Raw genomic sequence first — 17,898 nt, 5'->3', positions numbered from 1 at the left:
TGGTCACTGGAACTCCAATTAAACCTGTCAGAGACAAGAAGCTTTAAAGGAGGAAGGCATATCCACTGTCAGTCTACAACTGAGAGACCGCTTCATGAGTGGGAGCACCGTTCAGTCCTCTTAAATGTGTGCAAGCTGCCAGAAACTTGAATATTTGACTAGAAATGCGCAGTAGTTAAGTAGTCACGCACCTGTGATTAGACTGAGAATAAGCTGGAATCCCAGCAAATACAAAAGCAGAGGTGACACACTGAGCTCAGCAGAAAAACAAAAAAAATAAATCAACTGACACAGTTTAATTTACAAATGAAATCTTTATGTAGTTTCTTCAAAAGAAATGAAACCCATCCATCCAATCACCATTACTAAATTGAATTTTGCTGGCCGTTGGCCACAGGCTGTTTGCTACAGGTTTTCTTTGCATGTCTATGTCAAACAAGTCTTCGATGAAACATGCTTGATTTATCCAGATACTTTTGCATTCAAACATTTTATTTTGGTAAAAATCATACAATTTGCACAGCTGAGTAATTCCCATGCAGTGCAGTTACCTATAAGCTAATACAGAAAGCAAAGTCTACACCTAAAGAGCTCAGAGGTTCTCCGCAGACCGTGGAGCAAGTCTCCGGGTTCTGCCTGCAGTCAGCATGCACAGAGCCTCCTGTTAATCCCCAGCAGCCCAAAGAGCTGCCGTGTAAAAGATCAGCGCTGCAGACCTGCTCCACGTTCCCAGAGAACCCCAGAGGTGTCATATATGCAAATACAACAATGAGAATAAACCACATGTTTGTTTCTTTAAGGATTGCCATGTGCCAGACATTCACTGGAGAAAAATAATCATCAGGTCAAATTAGAATAAAGAGTTATTAATGCACACAATTGGAGAATCTGAACACTTTTGCACTGATATGCTTAGGACATTTATTTGCTTTTTAGACAGCATTATACCAAACCTTGGCATGTTTGTTAAGATTCTGTTTCAAATTTCGTTGACCAATTAGTATTATCTAATAGAGATGACTGGCCCTGAGGAGGCCCTGAAACAGCTGTGGATATTATTTACTGAGTCCAATGTATCTTCGACATTAAAAAGCTCACACTACCCCGAAATATATAAATTTCACGCATACAGGTGACATTCAACATTCAAGTGCCAGTGTTTTTTTTTGAACTGTCTTTTGGTCAAGTTTCTGAAACTTTCAAAGAATCACTCTGAGGCTTACAAAAATAAATATTTGTCAAAAATGCTTAATAAATTACACAAAACTAGCAGCAAAAGTAGAATCTAGAAATCTGTGCAAATGGCTAAATTCCCCCGACTGCTAAATCCCCTGGTCCCAAATAAATCCTGGTTTTTAACATTGAGAACCCTTCCCCTTTGTAAACAAGCTGCGTTATTTTTCTCCTCCTCTGTCTCCTCACACAATATTTGGAAGCTTAAGGACACATATCCAAGACATCTATATAAAACTCTAGATGTGCAATAAAACAACTTTCGTAAAACTCGATGGGCACAACATACGAGGGCCTACACACCTAAATCAAGTAGCACCATTCAATCTCAAGTTCTCAACACTGTCAGTGCATCCACTTTTATTTTGATTTCTTAAATAAAAAAAAAAGTTCAAGGCACAACAAACCCGATGAGAAAACTGGGAGCATTTTGAGGTGAAACGCCCCATGCGTGTCTTCCCCTCCTCTCCACGGCTGCTCCTCTTTAAGAGGAGAAGCACCTCTGGCTTCACGAAGCCACAGATTTTTTTTTTGTCTTTATCATTTTTATACAGTTCTGAGCAGATGAACTCCCAGAAGACCTGACAGTACTTAAATATTTCTTAAAGGAAGTAGACACCACCCCTCCCAACCCCCCCAGTCTTTGGCCACATCCACAGTTACAAAACGCAGCGATGGAAACCAAAGCCACTGACAATGGCGGTGCACTGAAAGCTGCGCCCATCGCCTACAACCCCCCCACCCTAAAGCCCTAACCCCAGTGGTCGGAGTGTTCCTCTAACCTGCATCTGTTCCTTGCTGTTTAATTGAAAAACCTCAGTGATTATTCAAATGCCTGTCTCCTTAAGATGAACCATGCCTCCAACGCAGCTTGAAAAGAGAAAACGTTTGTAATTAAGTTAAGCCTGCGACTCAGTTCACGTGTCCTTTCTCCTTGACCAAAAAACAAAACACTTGCAAGCGTAGAATACCGTGTGGGCCTCGTGATTGCAGGTCGATTCAGGTAAACACTAACACTGCGCTATGCCCCCCCGATGCTGTGGTCCTTTATGCAGCCATTTTGAACTTCACTTTCAGGATGGCAGGCATTTTTGTCTTGTTACACATTTGTAGAGAAACTATTCGAAAACAAAAAAACAAACAAGAAAACAAAGCAAAACCTGACTCAGTTTTTTAAACTTTTCACGCACCTGCATCAAAAAGGTCTCACGCAAAAAAGGAACAAAACACCGAAACACCGCCCACTTAATGTAGCTAGCACTTGGTAACATACTAGCTGCCGTAACACTGTCAAGTCAATTGAAAAGCATGGAGTAACAAGTTCCAGCATTTATTATTCTTGCATCAACCTCAGCAATTGTTGGCACTGAGCTTAATGACTTCTGTGTTTCTTAAGATTACGATAGGAATGGCTATTTCAAAGACTACCATTTCCGTAAAAAAGGAGCCTGTCCAGGATAGAGTGAGCAAAAAAAGAACACAAATGTAACTTTGTCTCTTACGATTAAAATACGGTCACCTCACAGAGTGGCCCAGTTTGTATTAGATATAGTAATGGCTCCATTAGCTGTTTGAGTATAGAAAAGGCTACATGATGTTCCTGTAATAAATTTGAAGTTCAAATGGAGTCATGACTCCTGAGAGCCACAACACCCCAGTGTTTGCCAAGGTTTGATCAAATCCAAGCTTATTTTACCCTTTAATATTTTTCACCAAACAAAGTCATAGTAAAACAAATTTCAGCTCTTGGCCAGGTTCATCTGGTGAAATGAAAACATAGATTTCCTGTTTAAATTCAAAAGGCACAGTACATTAACATACAAATGATCCTCAGGCTACTCGGTTGCGTTTCCCCCCCACAAAAAAAAAACCAAAAACAAAACAAAAATAGTTTTAAAGACGAAAGTCCGAGGTTGCTGTCGGACAATGCATGTCAGCATCCATGCTCACTCTGAGGTGTGCGAAATCTCTGCGGTCTCCGGCGTGCTGCACGTGCTGGTGACGCTCCGTTGCTTCGTGCTGCACTTCCTTTTCGAGAAGCGAATGGCAGAGAACCAGGGTTGGTAATGTACTGTGTGTCAGTGAAGCTACACAGGGAAGGTTTTTTTCTTTTTTTTTAATGGTCTGGCTTAAGTCAACATGTGGTTTCCATTGGGTTGGCATGGCAACCTATTCCTATGGTGACTAGTTTCCCCACCAATCCACGCTACCCGAGTGGCTGTAATTTCCTCCGTAGCTGTCGCTGCCGTAGAAGTTCCCACCAAATCCACCTGTGAAGGACACCAACTAAACATTAATTGACGGCAGAGTGAGGTTTTTGTTTACACGCATTTAGAAGAAATTGATCAAACATCAAGTTATTATTAACTAACTTCCCCCAAAATTCTGGATGGAGCGTTTTCAGTGGGAGAAAGGTTTCATCGCTGATCCTTCTTTATCGACTGAAGAAGTCACTTTGATCTCCAAAAGCTGATTCTGTTCATCTGGATGTAGCGTTTTGTGGGAGAAACGTTTTGTCACTCGTCCAAGTGACTTCTTCAGTTTCCAGACTGAAGACTTCTCTGGTGGTTTCGGAGCTAGAGACTGAAGACAGTCACTTGGACGAGTGACAAAACATTTCTCCCACAAAACACTACATCCAGATGAACAGAATCAACTTTTGGTGATTTACTTACCTGAAAACGCTACGCCCAGATGTCCAACTTTTTAGACATCTGCACGTGGATGCTGCAATTCCTTGATGCATGCTCAATAACCAAATCCCCACCAGGTGCCCACATTAAACAGTTCCAAATAACAAGGTTTGCATGTGTAAGTAATTCTCTTCTCTAGAAAACATTTGACCTCAAAACACTTTTTTTCATAAATAAGACTAAGCTACTTTGAAAATGATGAGCACAGTTACAGTCAAGAGGGAGGATAAACATGCCAGACACAGGCCATCTGCTCCACACTCATGTCTGGTTTCAAAAACACTGGATGTATCCAGTGTTAACCCCTCAGGCTCCAAAATCTAAAAATCCTAGGCGATTTTCAGAGCTGACATCTGACCTTGAGTTCAAATTCAAACTTGTTAGTAAATTAACCTATATTATGAATTTCACATCAGACATCACCTCATTCTCAAATCACATTCTCCCATAGTTTTCATAACAGTTAAAAAAAAAAAAAGCTGCAAAAAACCCCTGTGCGAATAGTTTGCTTACCTCCACCGAAGCCACGGTTTCCTCCATGGCCTCCAGCGCTGCGCCCTGAGCGGTTGTTACTGAAACTTCCAGAGCCAGGCGTCTGACGGTAATCTCGAGCTCCGAAACCACCAGAGAACCTGAACAAAACCAAAACAATTGGTTAAGTGTTACAGGTTAGGCATTACATAAAAAAAAAAAAACCAAAACAAACAAAAACCTCCCACCCCCCAAAAAACCCCAACACCTTAACAAGTATAGTGCTCAGATAGCTCAATTAATTTACAGTACAAGTCAGGAAACACGTTACATTTTGCAGCACAGAACTAAGCTGAATAAGACAGCATTTGTTGTTTCCATGTACCTCTTAGAGCGCCCACGATTGTTGCTCTTGTGCTGGTGCTCATAGGCCAGGCTCTCAAGCCAGGAGGGAACCTCCTGCTTGGCCTCAACCAGAATGTCCAGCAAATCTTTGGTTATGTTGCTGTTTTTGTCGTTAAAGAACGACGTGGCCAGACCTGCACACAAAGGTCAGAGTACACAGTCAAAAGACTGTACACCAACAAGGAGCAAATATTCTTTAAAAATCAGTTCATACCGAGGTTGCCCACACGTCCCGTACGGCCGATACGGTGAACGTATTCTTCAATGTCACTGGGCAAATCAAAGTTGATAACGTGCTTCACATTGCTGATGTCCAGACCTCTAGCAGCCACCTGCAAAGGACAATGGAAAAAAAAAAAGTTTAACATTAAGCATCTGTAAAAATGCCACATGTTATATTTCACATTCTTATTGGCCATTAGTAGCAAAGTTTGTTGGTTCAGTGTGTGCCACAGTTCCCTCCCCAACCTTGAAGATTAAGAACTTGTCAGAATACTTACAGCTGTAGCCACCAGGATGGGGCAGCGTCCAGACCGGAACTGATGCAGAGCCTCCTCTCTGTCTCTCTGGGATCGATCTCCGTGGATGCTGGTGCATGCATAACCCTCGCGGTAAAGGAAGTCCTCCAGTGCATCGGCTCCTTTCTTTGTTTCCACAAACACCAGAGTCAGGGAGTCTTTACCTGAGCAGCAAGAAATTAAGAAGACAAAAAAAAAGAGGAGCAGGACAAAAAGCATAAGAGAAAAATAATTATTACTTTATGCAAAGCTACACGTGAATTTGAAAAAATTTTTAAAAAAAAAGAAAGAAAAAAAGAAAAAAAAAAAGCAAAACTTCAAAACACTATCAGAAACAGCTGGCAGTTGCAAGACCATGACTCACAAAAAAAGAAAACAATCAAATACCAAAATGACAACTTAGAAATGGAGACAAGTGGTGCATTAAAAAAAAAAAAGCTTTAAATTTACTGACAACCATTAATTGATAACAATGGCTTTGGTTTCTCTGAATAATTATTTCAATGACTTTAAAAAAAAATTACTACATCTGGAGTAATTTGTTTATATATTGGGCATTAATTGCCATCAGAATAAAAGCTCAAGATAATCAACATGACAGAGGTATTGGGGTAAGACAGGCCATTCCACGTTTTGCATTATTCACAGCTAACCCTGCAATAGTTTCGCCAACAACAAACAACATTCCTCAAAACTTGCAAGTACCTTCAAATAAAACAGATCAGCCAAATCCAACTGAATGGTTAACGTGGTACCATGTTCACCATTTTTTAAAACAACTAAACCACATTTTTGGTGGTAGCATTAAGTCACCATGGAGGTGGCATGTTGCTTTGGTGCCTAGACATATAATCGAGTGATGGCTCATTCACCATTAAACCCTAACCTGGTCCTATTCACTGTCATCTATTATAGCCATTTAGGAGCTCTAACCAAGATTAACAGACACACTGTTCACTGACTTCACAGATCAGCGCCATTAAATTTGTCACAGCCTTCCGACTTTCAGAAAGAGCCAGCTGATCCTAGTTCCAAAACTAAACACACACTAAAACACTACACTGTCTAACATTTCACAGGGGAGTTTTAAATCAGTCTATGCACTGCTTGGCAAGTGTTACCACTTATTGGAAATGAAATTTGAAAGACAAAAACAAAACTAAACTGAGGCATGTCAGCTGCAGCAGAGCAGAGGGAACGGGATGAACTGTGGGATGTGATGTTTCTTGCGTGTCAAAGTAAAGTTATGGTATGTTAACACTTACCCGTTTTCTCTGGGGCTTCTGTCACATTTTCCTGAACCTCACTGGGAATAACTAAGATAAAACCAAACCGGCCAGTAAACGCAAGGCTACAACAGCTTTAGATCATTGTGAGAAGCTAACCCCTTAAAAACACATTCAAGTGGTTTTAGTGCCTGCTCACCAAATTGCATCAGATCATTTTTACATTTCACTTTTTGATATAATGACAGATTGTTAGAAATGTAGCAAAGTCAATATTAGCTCGGTATGGGGCAGACAAACAGGATGAAGGGTTAGAGCCCAAAGCCCTTTATGGGAGGGGGAAAAAATAAAAATAAAAGTGCATGTGCAATCTCACCAGTGGCATTGAGCAAATCAAGGAGGAAGGACCTCTTGTCTGTCTCCTCTACCCAGACCACCTTTTGGGTGATGTTTTCTGAAGTGGAACCAACACGCCCCACGGCAAGGAAAATGTAGTCCTCCAGGAAGTCACGAGCCAGGATCTACAATAAGCAAGTTCAAATATGAGTATGCAAATATTTATATTGCACACATATGAAATATGGTTTTGTATACCTGCCAGCAGGCCGACGTACCTGGATCTCTTTGGGAAAGGTAGCACTGAACATCATAGTCCGGCGGATGCCTTTTGGTGGCATTGTGTCTTGTTCCACAATACGTCTGATCTGTGGCTCAAAACCCATGTCCAACATGCGATCAGCCTCATCCACAACCAGGTAGCTGCGAGTACATTTAATAATTAGCAATTATAAATAAGGGAGTCAGACATTTCCATTAAAGCAACATTTCTTCCCATGAAACCCAAAATTGTTCTGTGTAATACTCACTGGCAGTAATCCAGCCCGATCTTGCCCCGCTCCATCATGTCGACCAGACGTCCAGGTGTGGCCACCAGCAGGTGACAGCCTCTCTCCAAGTCCCTGATCTGCTGGCCAATATCAGCACCACCGTACACAACGCAGGGACGCACCCTTGAGCGGTAGGCAAACTAAAGGAGGAAGGAAACAATTCAGCTTGGCGAGTCAATATTTTGGCAGACCAAGATTATGCCAGACGTTTCTAGCTCACCTTCCTCGCCTCATCATAGATCTGCAATGCGAGTTCTCTGGTGGGAGCCAGGACAAGGGAGATTGGGTACTGCTTACGGCGTCCATACCTTCCATTCTCCTGAGAAGACAAAACATGTTTATGAGAAAAAGCCAGATGTTTGTTTCGTTCAGTTATTGTGCCGTTTCTGTCCACAGCACCTGTCCACTGTTCTTGGCAGCCTGCAGAGCGTCTCCTGGCCCTTCCGTGTAGATCTGACTCAACACTGGCAGTAAGAAAGCAGCAGTCTTACCAGAGCCTGAAACACAGCAAGGGTCATACAGTGTTATTTTGGCGTACTAACATCAAACTACGGACCCAAAAAACAAGCCCTCTCTAGGGTTATTTAAATATTACAACAGAAACAAAGTTCATGGTTACCAGTTTTCGCTGGTAGTCAAGTGAACGCAGAATATGTAGAGATACTAACCAGTCTGGGCACAGGCCATCAGGTCTCTCTTGGACTTGATGATTGGGATAGCATACTTCTGGACAGGGGTGGGGCGAGTGTAGCGACTAAGGTTAATGTTCCCCATGATAATCTCGCCCATTTCCACATCATGGAACTACAAAAGAATAAAGTATGCCATATATAAACATATAAACAAGCCATTTTTATTTTTTAAAACAAAACCATGAAACTAAATCACTTACGCTTTCAATGTGGGGTGGGCAACTGCTTCCAGTAGCTTCCACTGGAATATCATCATATTTCTCAAAGTTTATGCCGGTGTTGCTTGCAGAGAAAAGCTCGCTAGAAGACAATACAGAAAAGTTTAGGTTTTGGATAACCACGGCTGTTAGTTTGCTATAGGTGAACGGAATCTGTCTTACTGTTCCAGACGCTCATTGGGAGCAGTGGGCTTGGACCAGTCATCATCTCTGGACTCTTCTGCCCAGCGGCTATTTCCTCCACCAGCAAAACCTCCACGCTCGTATCTGTGCACACAAAGGTTATTTAAATGAACTAAATTGTCATGAGACTTTGAAATTAGATAAAAACAAGCTATAACCGACAGTTCTTTTTCCAAACTCTCAGCACTATTTTTCCATACTCTCTGCAATAATAGCCATGCTGGGATTGTATGGTACAATCAAAAACATCTCTGCTAATCTCTCTGCTGTTCTAACAGTAAACCAATTAGTGAGGTCAACGCTTCACTAATTGGTTTAAACAATCAGTGAAGCCAGACTGGTTGGGTTAATTACCAGATGGAGAAACAATTTCACATAAAAATGAACAAATGCAAATACTATCAGGCAATACAAGACTTTGCTCTCGGGACATGTTAAAATACCAAAATTATAAACAGTACATTACTGAACGCAATGACACCCACCTTCCTCTTGAGCCTGCCCCGCGGTCGTTGAAGAAGGCAGACTTGGACCTATCAGAACGTCCCCCAAAGCTGTTGTAGGCCGCATCCCTGGGAGGTCCTCCCCAGCCAGCTTCTTTGTTTTCGTAATTGCCAAACGCTGTAATAAAAATATATTGGTCAGTGGCAATATTTGTACCTTTTTTGGAGCGGCCAAAAGAGCGGTTACAACCGACACCCTTCTTACCAACAGCAAAACACACTTGTGTTTCCCCTAAAGCAAAAATACCATTAAATGTTAAAAATCTAGTTACTCTAACAAAGTGCAAAGTTAATATTGCAAATAACAACTTCCAGTTTATACAGAGTAAATATACTGTATTAAAAATAAGGGGTGGGGGAGGGTAGACTTTACAATGGAAAAACTACACTACGACTAGGGCTACAGCTGGACATTTTTAAGGACAACAGGTTTTTCCCACCTGCATTTTGCAATGGCTGATTAAACGAACCTCCACCCCTGTTACCACGGTAGGCACCACGCCCACCTCTATCATTGCGAGGGGGTCCACGCCCTCCAAAGCCCCCGTTTGTGCGGTTGTCGTGGTAACCATTCACAAAGCCATTGGTGCGTCCGGAATCCCATCCAGGTGAATCTTTATTGGGCGGAAAAAGAAAAATTGAAAAAAATAAATAAAAATATATTAAATAAGAGTTGTTAGGAAAAGCAGAAAGCGGCATGTTACTTATTTGTGTCAGTAAGCCAGTACACACGTCTGCGCTCAGTGCTGTCTATCCATGAGCCTCTCATTACTAGTTGACCTATTTTTAATCTGAATTACTGGCAGTGGATATAAGCAACTCAATTACACTAAAACCTGGGACTCAAGTCTCAAGTAAAGCATCACCACCATTAGTGTCACATATTCATATTATCTAAGTTGCATAACCATGTACTTGATCTGTACAAAGGAATAGCTGTGGACAAGTCAATGGTGTTTACATTAAATAAAAAAAAAGTTTAAAAGAAGTAGTGACTACTGAGGTGTTGCCTTATTTTATTTGGTTACACACAAGTTGTTCTACAAAGACCAGCTGAACCTCGTTTCTTCCTATATGGGACATTTACCACAACGATCTGCCCAGCTTTGGACACTGGCTGTGTCATCATTCCCATCGGTGGCCACACTGTTACCAGTGCGGGCTGAGGATGAGGCTGGTGGAGGGGGACAATGGTAGTTAGTGCTGCCATACTGAAAAGCTCAATCTATGCCACAGCAGTATCAAGGGGCAGACCAACCACACAGACCTATTCTTCAAGTAGTTTGGCTTTAGGGGAGGGAAAACAAACAAAACAAACAAACAAAAACGTTCAGCCTAAAGGTCTAATTAAACCTGCCCTGGGGCTTTTCATTTCCACCACTGCAGCAGATTTAAACACGTACAAACAACCCCAAAGATTCACAAGCACTGGCCAATCTGTCTGTGGGTAGTGAACCAGTAAATTCTGTCTTGATACAGATCTGAGTCACTAAAGAGAAAAAAATATTTTGTCAACAGAACAAAAAATATAATTTTTTTTTTACAAGCTGAATATTTGCCATTTTAAGGTACATTTCAGACAGACAACCAACTCTGCAAACTTTAATCTTGCATATTTAGAAAAACATGTTCCGACTTGACTTTAACAAACATACATAAGCCAATTTTAAATTGAGTATGACACATTGCACGTAATACTTGTACTATGAAGCAAGACTTATCTTGATTTTATCTGGGTTTTGAGTAGTACTTTGGCGCTTCACTTCTTACAAGGGTACATCACCATGGTAACCCCGCCTGTTCTGAACTAAACAATCCTTTTGTCCATTTAAAGCACCGAAAATCTTTGTACTGATAAATAGATTACTCAATTTTTTGACCCAAGACCCCCCAACCCCACCACAAACACACACAAAATTATTTCAAACATTAATATATGATCTTTGTATTTGCTGACATATCAACTTTGCAAGCAGACTCAGCCTACGTTTGAATTCTGTACCAAAAGGCACCTCTAGGCTGCAGCTGAAAGAACAAAAACATATCAAATATTACCCTTGTAATTTCCTTTCACATCTGATCTTCTGCTGCATACAGACCTGCAAATGTTGACCAGATGCTTCCATTGCCACAAGTTCAACTTGTCATGTGTAAACTTGTGCATAGCTAAAATAATGAGCACGGAGTTGATTTACTGAATTGTTAACCATCTAACCACTACTTAGCCCGTTTGCTGATGTTAGAGATATTGAAGCCAAATAACAGATATTCCAGGTATGTTGTAGCTTTGTATTGCAGGGTCCAGGATTTGAGAGATTTTAGTGACTCAGAGTGGCATCAGAACCAAAAATACATGTGGTAAAGCACAGAGTGCAGCAATGTTAGAACCTGATGTTCCGAGACAGAGTCCAGTGGACTTCAAACCAATAACCTACATAAACCAAAGAGAAAATTCACAAATTCATCCATAAATACTTACGCAAACAATGCAAGCTACAACTAGAGTTGAATTTTAAATAGTTTGAATAACAAGTCAAAATCCCCAGCCAATGTTTCCCATAAAACTGAACACAGCACTTTAAGAAAAAGGGAATCCACAAAACATAACTAAGGATTACAAAAAGTTAAACATCCATGACTGAATACTTGGCAGTCATTAAATCATACAATACACACAAAGGTATAAGGTTTTACCATACAAGTTCGAGTTATAATTCATCTGGTGATTCTGGACAACTTACAGAAAACAGCACTGTGTCCTTCTGCCCCATTTTGATCATGCCACAAAAAAAAACAAAAACCAAACAACAACAAAAAAAACATTCAACAGCAAATGTATGGCATGTTCTGGAGATGCTTGTAGACCACATGCTCACAGATTTCTTTTTGTTTATAGAACACAGATTTACACTGAATGGAAGTTTGGCTGCCATGCTGTCCAGGCTATGAAGAATTAATTCTGCTCTATTACCAACTGGAGAGATTAAACAGACTCTAAAAAGCCAAACAATGATGCCCTCAGTCAACTATTTTCATTTAAATGCAAAACAAAAAAAGGCCATGAAGGACAACTGTTAATCAGTCTACTTACAAAACATGAGTTTAAGACAAACACACACACAGATCATGATTCAATCATGTGTCAAGGAGGTGTTTGTATGCAGATTTCTGTTCTAACGGTCAACTGCAGATTGCACTGGACACTGACTTTACACCACGTAAAATAACCAAGGAAATCACCTGAGGTTATCAGCTGGAACACAAGTGTGCGTGCAACCAGGTTATCAGTGCTGTATTCAATGGCCAATCCTTTTAAAAACATAAAATGTAAGCAGATAAAAAGCTGTGAAGTCAAAAAAGAACCCAGAACTGCAACTGAGAGGCTCCAGCTAATAAATATTGTGAATCCCAATAATAATTCAGTGTTCAAATAACTTGACCACAAAAGTCCTACTTTGACTTAATGACTGAGGCTAACATGGTGTAACGTATGCATGACTGGACAACACAAAAGTTGATATCGTCTTGTTATTAGTAAAACAGCCACACTAGTGATGCAATGCACTTAAAAAAATAAAATAAAAATGCATCATTAGCAACTCTGTTTGCAAGCTTTGAAAAATGCAGTGTTAGGCCCAGATTTGTGCTGCTTTTTTCCTCCAAGTGACCACAACAAAGCAAGGGCACACTGACTAAGCTACATACACTAAGAAACTCTGCATGGCATGCAGGTAGAGGTCAAAGTATACCACATTGGTTTCGCCAATCCCCACTGTAGGCATGGTAAAAGGCAAGCTCTTGAGAGGCCAGTCTTGGGTAACCTGAGCAAAGGTAGGGGAAGCAGGCTATAAAAAGACTCATGAGTACTGGCTCATGCAGTATGAGTGTTGGGCTTGACTTCACGCTTATAGTTACCAGTCTGACAGTCATCCCATCCTGAAGTATAGTTATTTCTGTGTCTTTGCTGACACACTGCCTGCCATGGTTGGGGGCACGGCTTAGAAGAAACTTGGGGCACACAGCAGGTAAAATATTGGCTTTATTATACAGTGGGAATATAGTTCTAATAAATCGAATATATTTTAACTAACTACAGTGAAGAAAAGCAACGAACCAACAGGGTGATGCTTAGATTCCTCTCCCCCCCCCTCAAAACTCCAACCAATTTCAACTGCAAGCATTCCAGCATAGAGAAGCACATCAATTAAACATGAACTCATTATACTTTTACAGTGGAGTTAGGGCTGTGCAATATGACCAAAATCTCATATCCCGATATAAAAATTCCATCGTCCCGATAACGATATAAATCACAAAAATTTAACATTTTCTGTAAATTCTGTGAATCTCGACTTGCGGGAAGCGTTTCCAGCTGCGCATCATGTAGCTGGAGTCGAGTGTTTTAACCGATGTATGAAGCTATACATTTTTAGACATAAGTTGTAACGGCCGCCGTTTTCTTTGTGAGTATTTATTACACGGCGTGCTGCGGAGAAAAGAGTGTTCTAACGTTTGAGGCTAAGGTTTGTCTATTAGCACCTGGCGGCTCTTTTTTACTTCTCATCCGTAAATAATCTGCTCTTTCACGTGATTCAGTTTATTTTTGAAAATTCTCAACAGGATCTTGAGCTTTATTGTGAAAGGTTTATGTGGAACATAAACAAGCGACACGCGATGGTTTTACCGTCGTTGTTGCTAACCACAACGCATAAAAACAGGTGCTTGTCAGTCCGTAGTGTGGTTATATTAAACATAAGAGAAAGAGAGAACTTTAAGAAATTAATACAGTCACTACAGTGACCATCAAAACGATGAAAAAATATTGCCGTAAACAGTTTATTTTGCGACACCACGAAACAAACGATAGCGTAAAATGAAACGACAGACGTTTTTATATCGTCATCCGATATATATATATATATCGTTATATCGAACAGCCCTAAGTATAGTGTATGGATCTAACCTGACCCTCCCTTCACACTGGCTTTGCTGGTGTGTACAAAAAATGGCTATTTCATGCATCTTTAAAAAAAATGCAAGTTGCCCTCAGCAAAAGCAGACAGAAGGGACTTACAGAAATTTACTGGTGCCACTGAATAACCGCACTGTCTACCAGCGGAATAACCATTTCCTGCTGTGGAATAAGAAAACAGTACAACGAGAAAAAACGTCAAGTGTGCAATGACACAGGAGTATGATTCCAAATGTTGCCCTTTTTTTAAGTTTTAATGTCAGTTTTTGACTTACTATGCCAGGCATGACGTATGTGGATTTAAGGCCTTTAGCAGAGCAAATATGTACAGAAGGAAATTATAATAATATATATAAAAAAATAAAATAAATAAAAAAAACTCCTCAGCCACCTCACTCTGGCTACAAAACCAAAATATTACCTCAGTTTAAAAAAAAAAATAAATCAATAAAACACCCCCCCCCCACACACACACAAACCCACCCTCCCTCCACATTCCCCTTTATCAGAGCAGCCAATAGCTAGCACTCCTCTTTGTTCACATGCGATACACTGTACCAACCAAAGAATACAAGTCAGAAAAATTGCGCATGAAATTACTCGAACCAAATCAAAACTTTTGAAAATTGCCATATTCTCCTACTTATGAGCAGTCTAGGGTGAAAATACAAAGCCAGAGCTGTAATACAATACCACTTGCCCTACTTTTGCAGTGCCAAAATAAGTTCTCATGCAAAGATGCAGAAAGCCCAATTGACATTACGTTGTCCTCAATCTCTGCCTAGGACAAATGTTCCCTCATTTTGTATGCTCTAAAATGCTGCAAACACTGCACAACTACCAATTTTTTGGTACGAATGTTTTAGTCGAGATTATAAGATGCATCTTCTTAGAGCCTCATTTCCCCCCCTCAATTGTGCTTGCTTTTACCATGCTCTGATGGGCATTTATCATCAACAAAAAAGACAAACTGGTGTTGATGGGCTAACAGCAGATCGGCAGGTAAGTGTTAAACTTACCATTTTTGGGAGCATCTTTGTTCCTCAAGTGAGGTGGAATGTAACGTCCTGGATAGAGGAGAAAAAAAAAGTTTACCAAAATGTATGAAATCTGGCAATATTAGTGATTATGGGTACAACTGTAGATTTAAATAATGCTTAGGGCTTAACCCACCAAGCAGGTTTTAAAAAGTTTTATTATGAACAAGGTTTTTTTTCCCCCCCTTTGTCTCGAGTGCCAAAGAACTCCATGAAAGTTGTACCACACTGTAAACAACGTTACACAAGGTTTACGCTGATAAAGCAGCGTTATCGATTTACATTTACCACTGACAAGTAAAATCTGCTTTATTACTTACTGCCAGTTCCTCCACCTTGTCCGTCAGCCGAGTTCAAGTCTAGGGCAGCAAGCTATAAATTACAAAGAAAAAATAAACATAAAGAAAGGTAAAAAACGAACTAGAACACACAACTGCTATATTTGAAAACCATTACTTGACCGGAAACACTGGTTAGCCGCTTTTTTGAAGCGGGACAGCTTCAAGTGGATTTCTAAATAACCGAGGTTAGAATTTACGATCATTGAAGTTAGGCCTAACAGTAAATATAAAACTATATATACCGGAAATAAAAATATGCCCTCTTAATTTCGCTCAATTTCGACTCCTAAATATATATTCCAAGCGACTTAAAAAATTTAGAGGATTACATTTCAGAAATAACTGTCGCTGAAAAACGGTGCCAACATTTTTTCCTGCGCCACGTTTCAGGTTCAGAAGGCCTCACTCTAGCCGGGCTAACGCGGTTGGATACCGGCCGGGTGGTAAATGTTAGCCAACCCTGTATATTTCCATTGGTTACAGTACGTTTTCACCAGAGTCTGTTCACTTGCTGTACTTAACATGGCTTGGGGCGACAACTTGTCGTATTTTAAGGTAAAAACTTGGAAGTGTCCGAGCTTGTTAGTGCCAATTAGCCATCACAACGCATCGGCAAGCGTCGCCATCACAAACGTCGTCACCTCCATTTTAGCAGCCGCAGCGTTAGCCTAGCATCAGGCTAGGAAGTGGGCTAACGAAGCGCTCAATTTCTCCTCGAAACTACAAGTGCGTAATGGAAAATTCCAAAATTTCTAGGAGAACAACAGAAGAACAAAATAGTTTCTTACCTGCTGATCTAGACCGTGTGGATTATCAACGACCACATGACTCATAACTAAAGAGAGTAGTGGGGGATTATTTCTGAAGAGAAAGGATTTTCTTTGTTAGCACAGCCGGCTATTCCCGTAACGTTAAAGCTTTTTTTCTGTACAAATTACGAACTTGAATCGACAGTTATCTATAAAGTTCCCTTGAAGATTATATTTACTTTAAATAAATAAAAAGACGTTATTTATTATAAATATAAATGCTGATCAAGTTTCCGATTGAAATGATCGTTGCGGAGCTGTTCAGCAAAAAACCCCTCCCGGTAGGCTTGACCGTGGTGGAATGAGACACCGAAGGTTGAGGTAGCGCGAGATATCGCTTTTGGCACCTCAGGTCGGCGGGCTACAAAGCAAATATCGCGATGTTTCCTTTAATCTCTGATTGGTTTAGCCAGGGAAACATGAAACTCAATCCCTAGTGTGTGTACTGCCACCGAGCAAATCGACTGCATTTTGCCTTGAAAAAAATTAAGAAAGAAAGAAAAATATGACTGAAACCTAAACAACTGTAAGACAGATGTTATATCCCGCTATCAGAATCATCTGTATTTAGCCAAGTTTGTGCACACAAACAAGGAATGTCACTCCACTTCACATTGTTCTCTTCATGCAAAAAATAATTGTTAAGGAAAAAGTGTAAATCTGGGTAGTGCAATGTGCATATGACTTAAATGATACAACAGTGGGTTATTTTACAGTGTTCAACAGAGTTGAAGACAAGAACTAACAGACTTAAAAACTCCTTTGTCCCACACGCCATCAGACTGTTTAACTCCTCTCTGGAGGGGAGAGGGAGGGGAAACAGGAAACAGGAGGACAAAGGAGGGGGGAACAACTAAGCTGTAGTGCCTCTTCACCTCACTGTACAATACCTTGTGCAATACTTTTTGTAAATAGTCAACAGTGCAATAGACTCAATACTTGAAATGTGCAATTCACTTGTATTTTTATTTTTTATTCCTATTTATTCTATTTATCCCCTTTGTATATTTTATTTATATTTGTCTCTGTATTTATATGTGTGTGTGTGTGTGTGTGTGTGTGTGTGTGTGTGTGTGTGTGTGTGTGTGTGTGTGTATATATATATATATATATATATATATATATATAACAATTCTGTAACTGTAACTTCGGTCGTTGCTGTGCTTTTTTTTTTGGAAGTCGAATTTCCCAGAGGAACCCACCCGAGGGATTAATAAAGTTCTATCTTATCTTATCTTAGTTACAGACAGGGGGAATAAAGTCTCTCTTTGCCGGTTTGAGTAAACAGCGCTCTGTAGTGCCTGCAGTTTGTACAGTCTGTGTCCAGGATGTGAGGGGTCTGCAGAGATGTTTTCTACCCGTTTCCTGACCCAGGACCTGTGCATGTCATGGATGGAGGGAAGATCAGCACTGGTGATCCTCTCTGCAGACCAGATTGACCGTTGAAATCTGGCCCTGTATTGCTTTGTGGCTGAACCAAACCACAGAGTGATTGATGTGCAGAGGACAGAGTGGATCATGGCACCAGCAATTCCTTTGGCAGGTTTCCTGAGTTGCCACAAGAAATACAACCTCTGCTGGGCCTCCTTCTGTAGAGTCCATAAGGTGGACCATTTCAGATTGCGTGAAAAGTTACATCATAGGAATCTGAAGTGAGCCACATTGGGGGCATGTGTTGTTTAGGAATGTGAGGGGGAGAGGGTGGGGGGA

The 17,898-nt window shown here is 40.6% G+C and overlaps 1 protein-coding gene across 9 annotated transcripts; it reads right to left on the bottom strand.

Moving 5' to 3' along the window:
* Positions 1–2,547: 2,547 nt before the first annotated feature.
* Positions 2,548–16,535, bottom strand: ddx3xa (DEAD-box helicase 3 X-linked a). Of its 9 annotated transcripts, none has more exons than XM_026143819.2 (20): positions 16,168–16,512; positions 15,359–15,410; positions 15,021–15,068; positions 14,104–14,163; positions 9,470–9,643; positions 9,012–9,147; positions 8,506–8,610; positions 8,326–8,425; positions 8,102–8,237; positions 7,833–7,930; positions 7,654–7,752; positions 7,413–7,573; positions 7,161–7,305; positions 6,923–7,067; positions 6,586–6,636; positions 5,303–5,484; positions 5,017–5,134; positions 4,783–4,936; positions 4,440–4,558; positions 2,548–3,503 (listed from the first exon to the last, which is right to left on the bottom strand). In XM_026143819.2, the coding sequence occupies exons 1-20, from the start codon at positions 16,210–16,212 to the stop codon at positions 3,418–3,420; spliced, it is 2,214 nt and encodes a 737-aa protein (XP_025999604.2). In that variant the 5' UTR covers positions 16,213–16,512; the 3' UTR covers positions 2,548–3,417. The 9 variants fall into 9 exon arrangements, with proteins under 9 accessions (XP_025999604.2, XP_080147098.1, XP_080147099.1 ...); XM_080290972.1 differs by having other exon boundaries at positions 9,500–9,643; XM_080290973.1 differs by having other exon boundaries at positions 9,536–9,643.
* Between the last annotated feature and the right edge of the window lie 1,363 nt (positions 16,536–17,898).

Source organism: Astatotilapia calliptera, chromosome 16, assembly GCF_964374335.1.
Source record: "Astatotilapia calliptera chromosome 16, fAstCal68.1, whole genome shotgun sequence".
In the NCBI taxonomy this organism is placed as follows: Eukaryota; Metazoa; Chordata; class Actinopteri; order Cichliformes; family Cichlidae; genus Astatotilapia; species Astatotilapia calliptera.
Note: the sequence above shows the minus strand (reverse complement) of the source record. Positions and strands in the feature narration are given on the sequence as shown.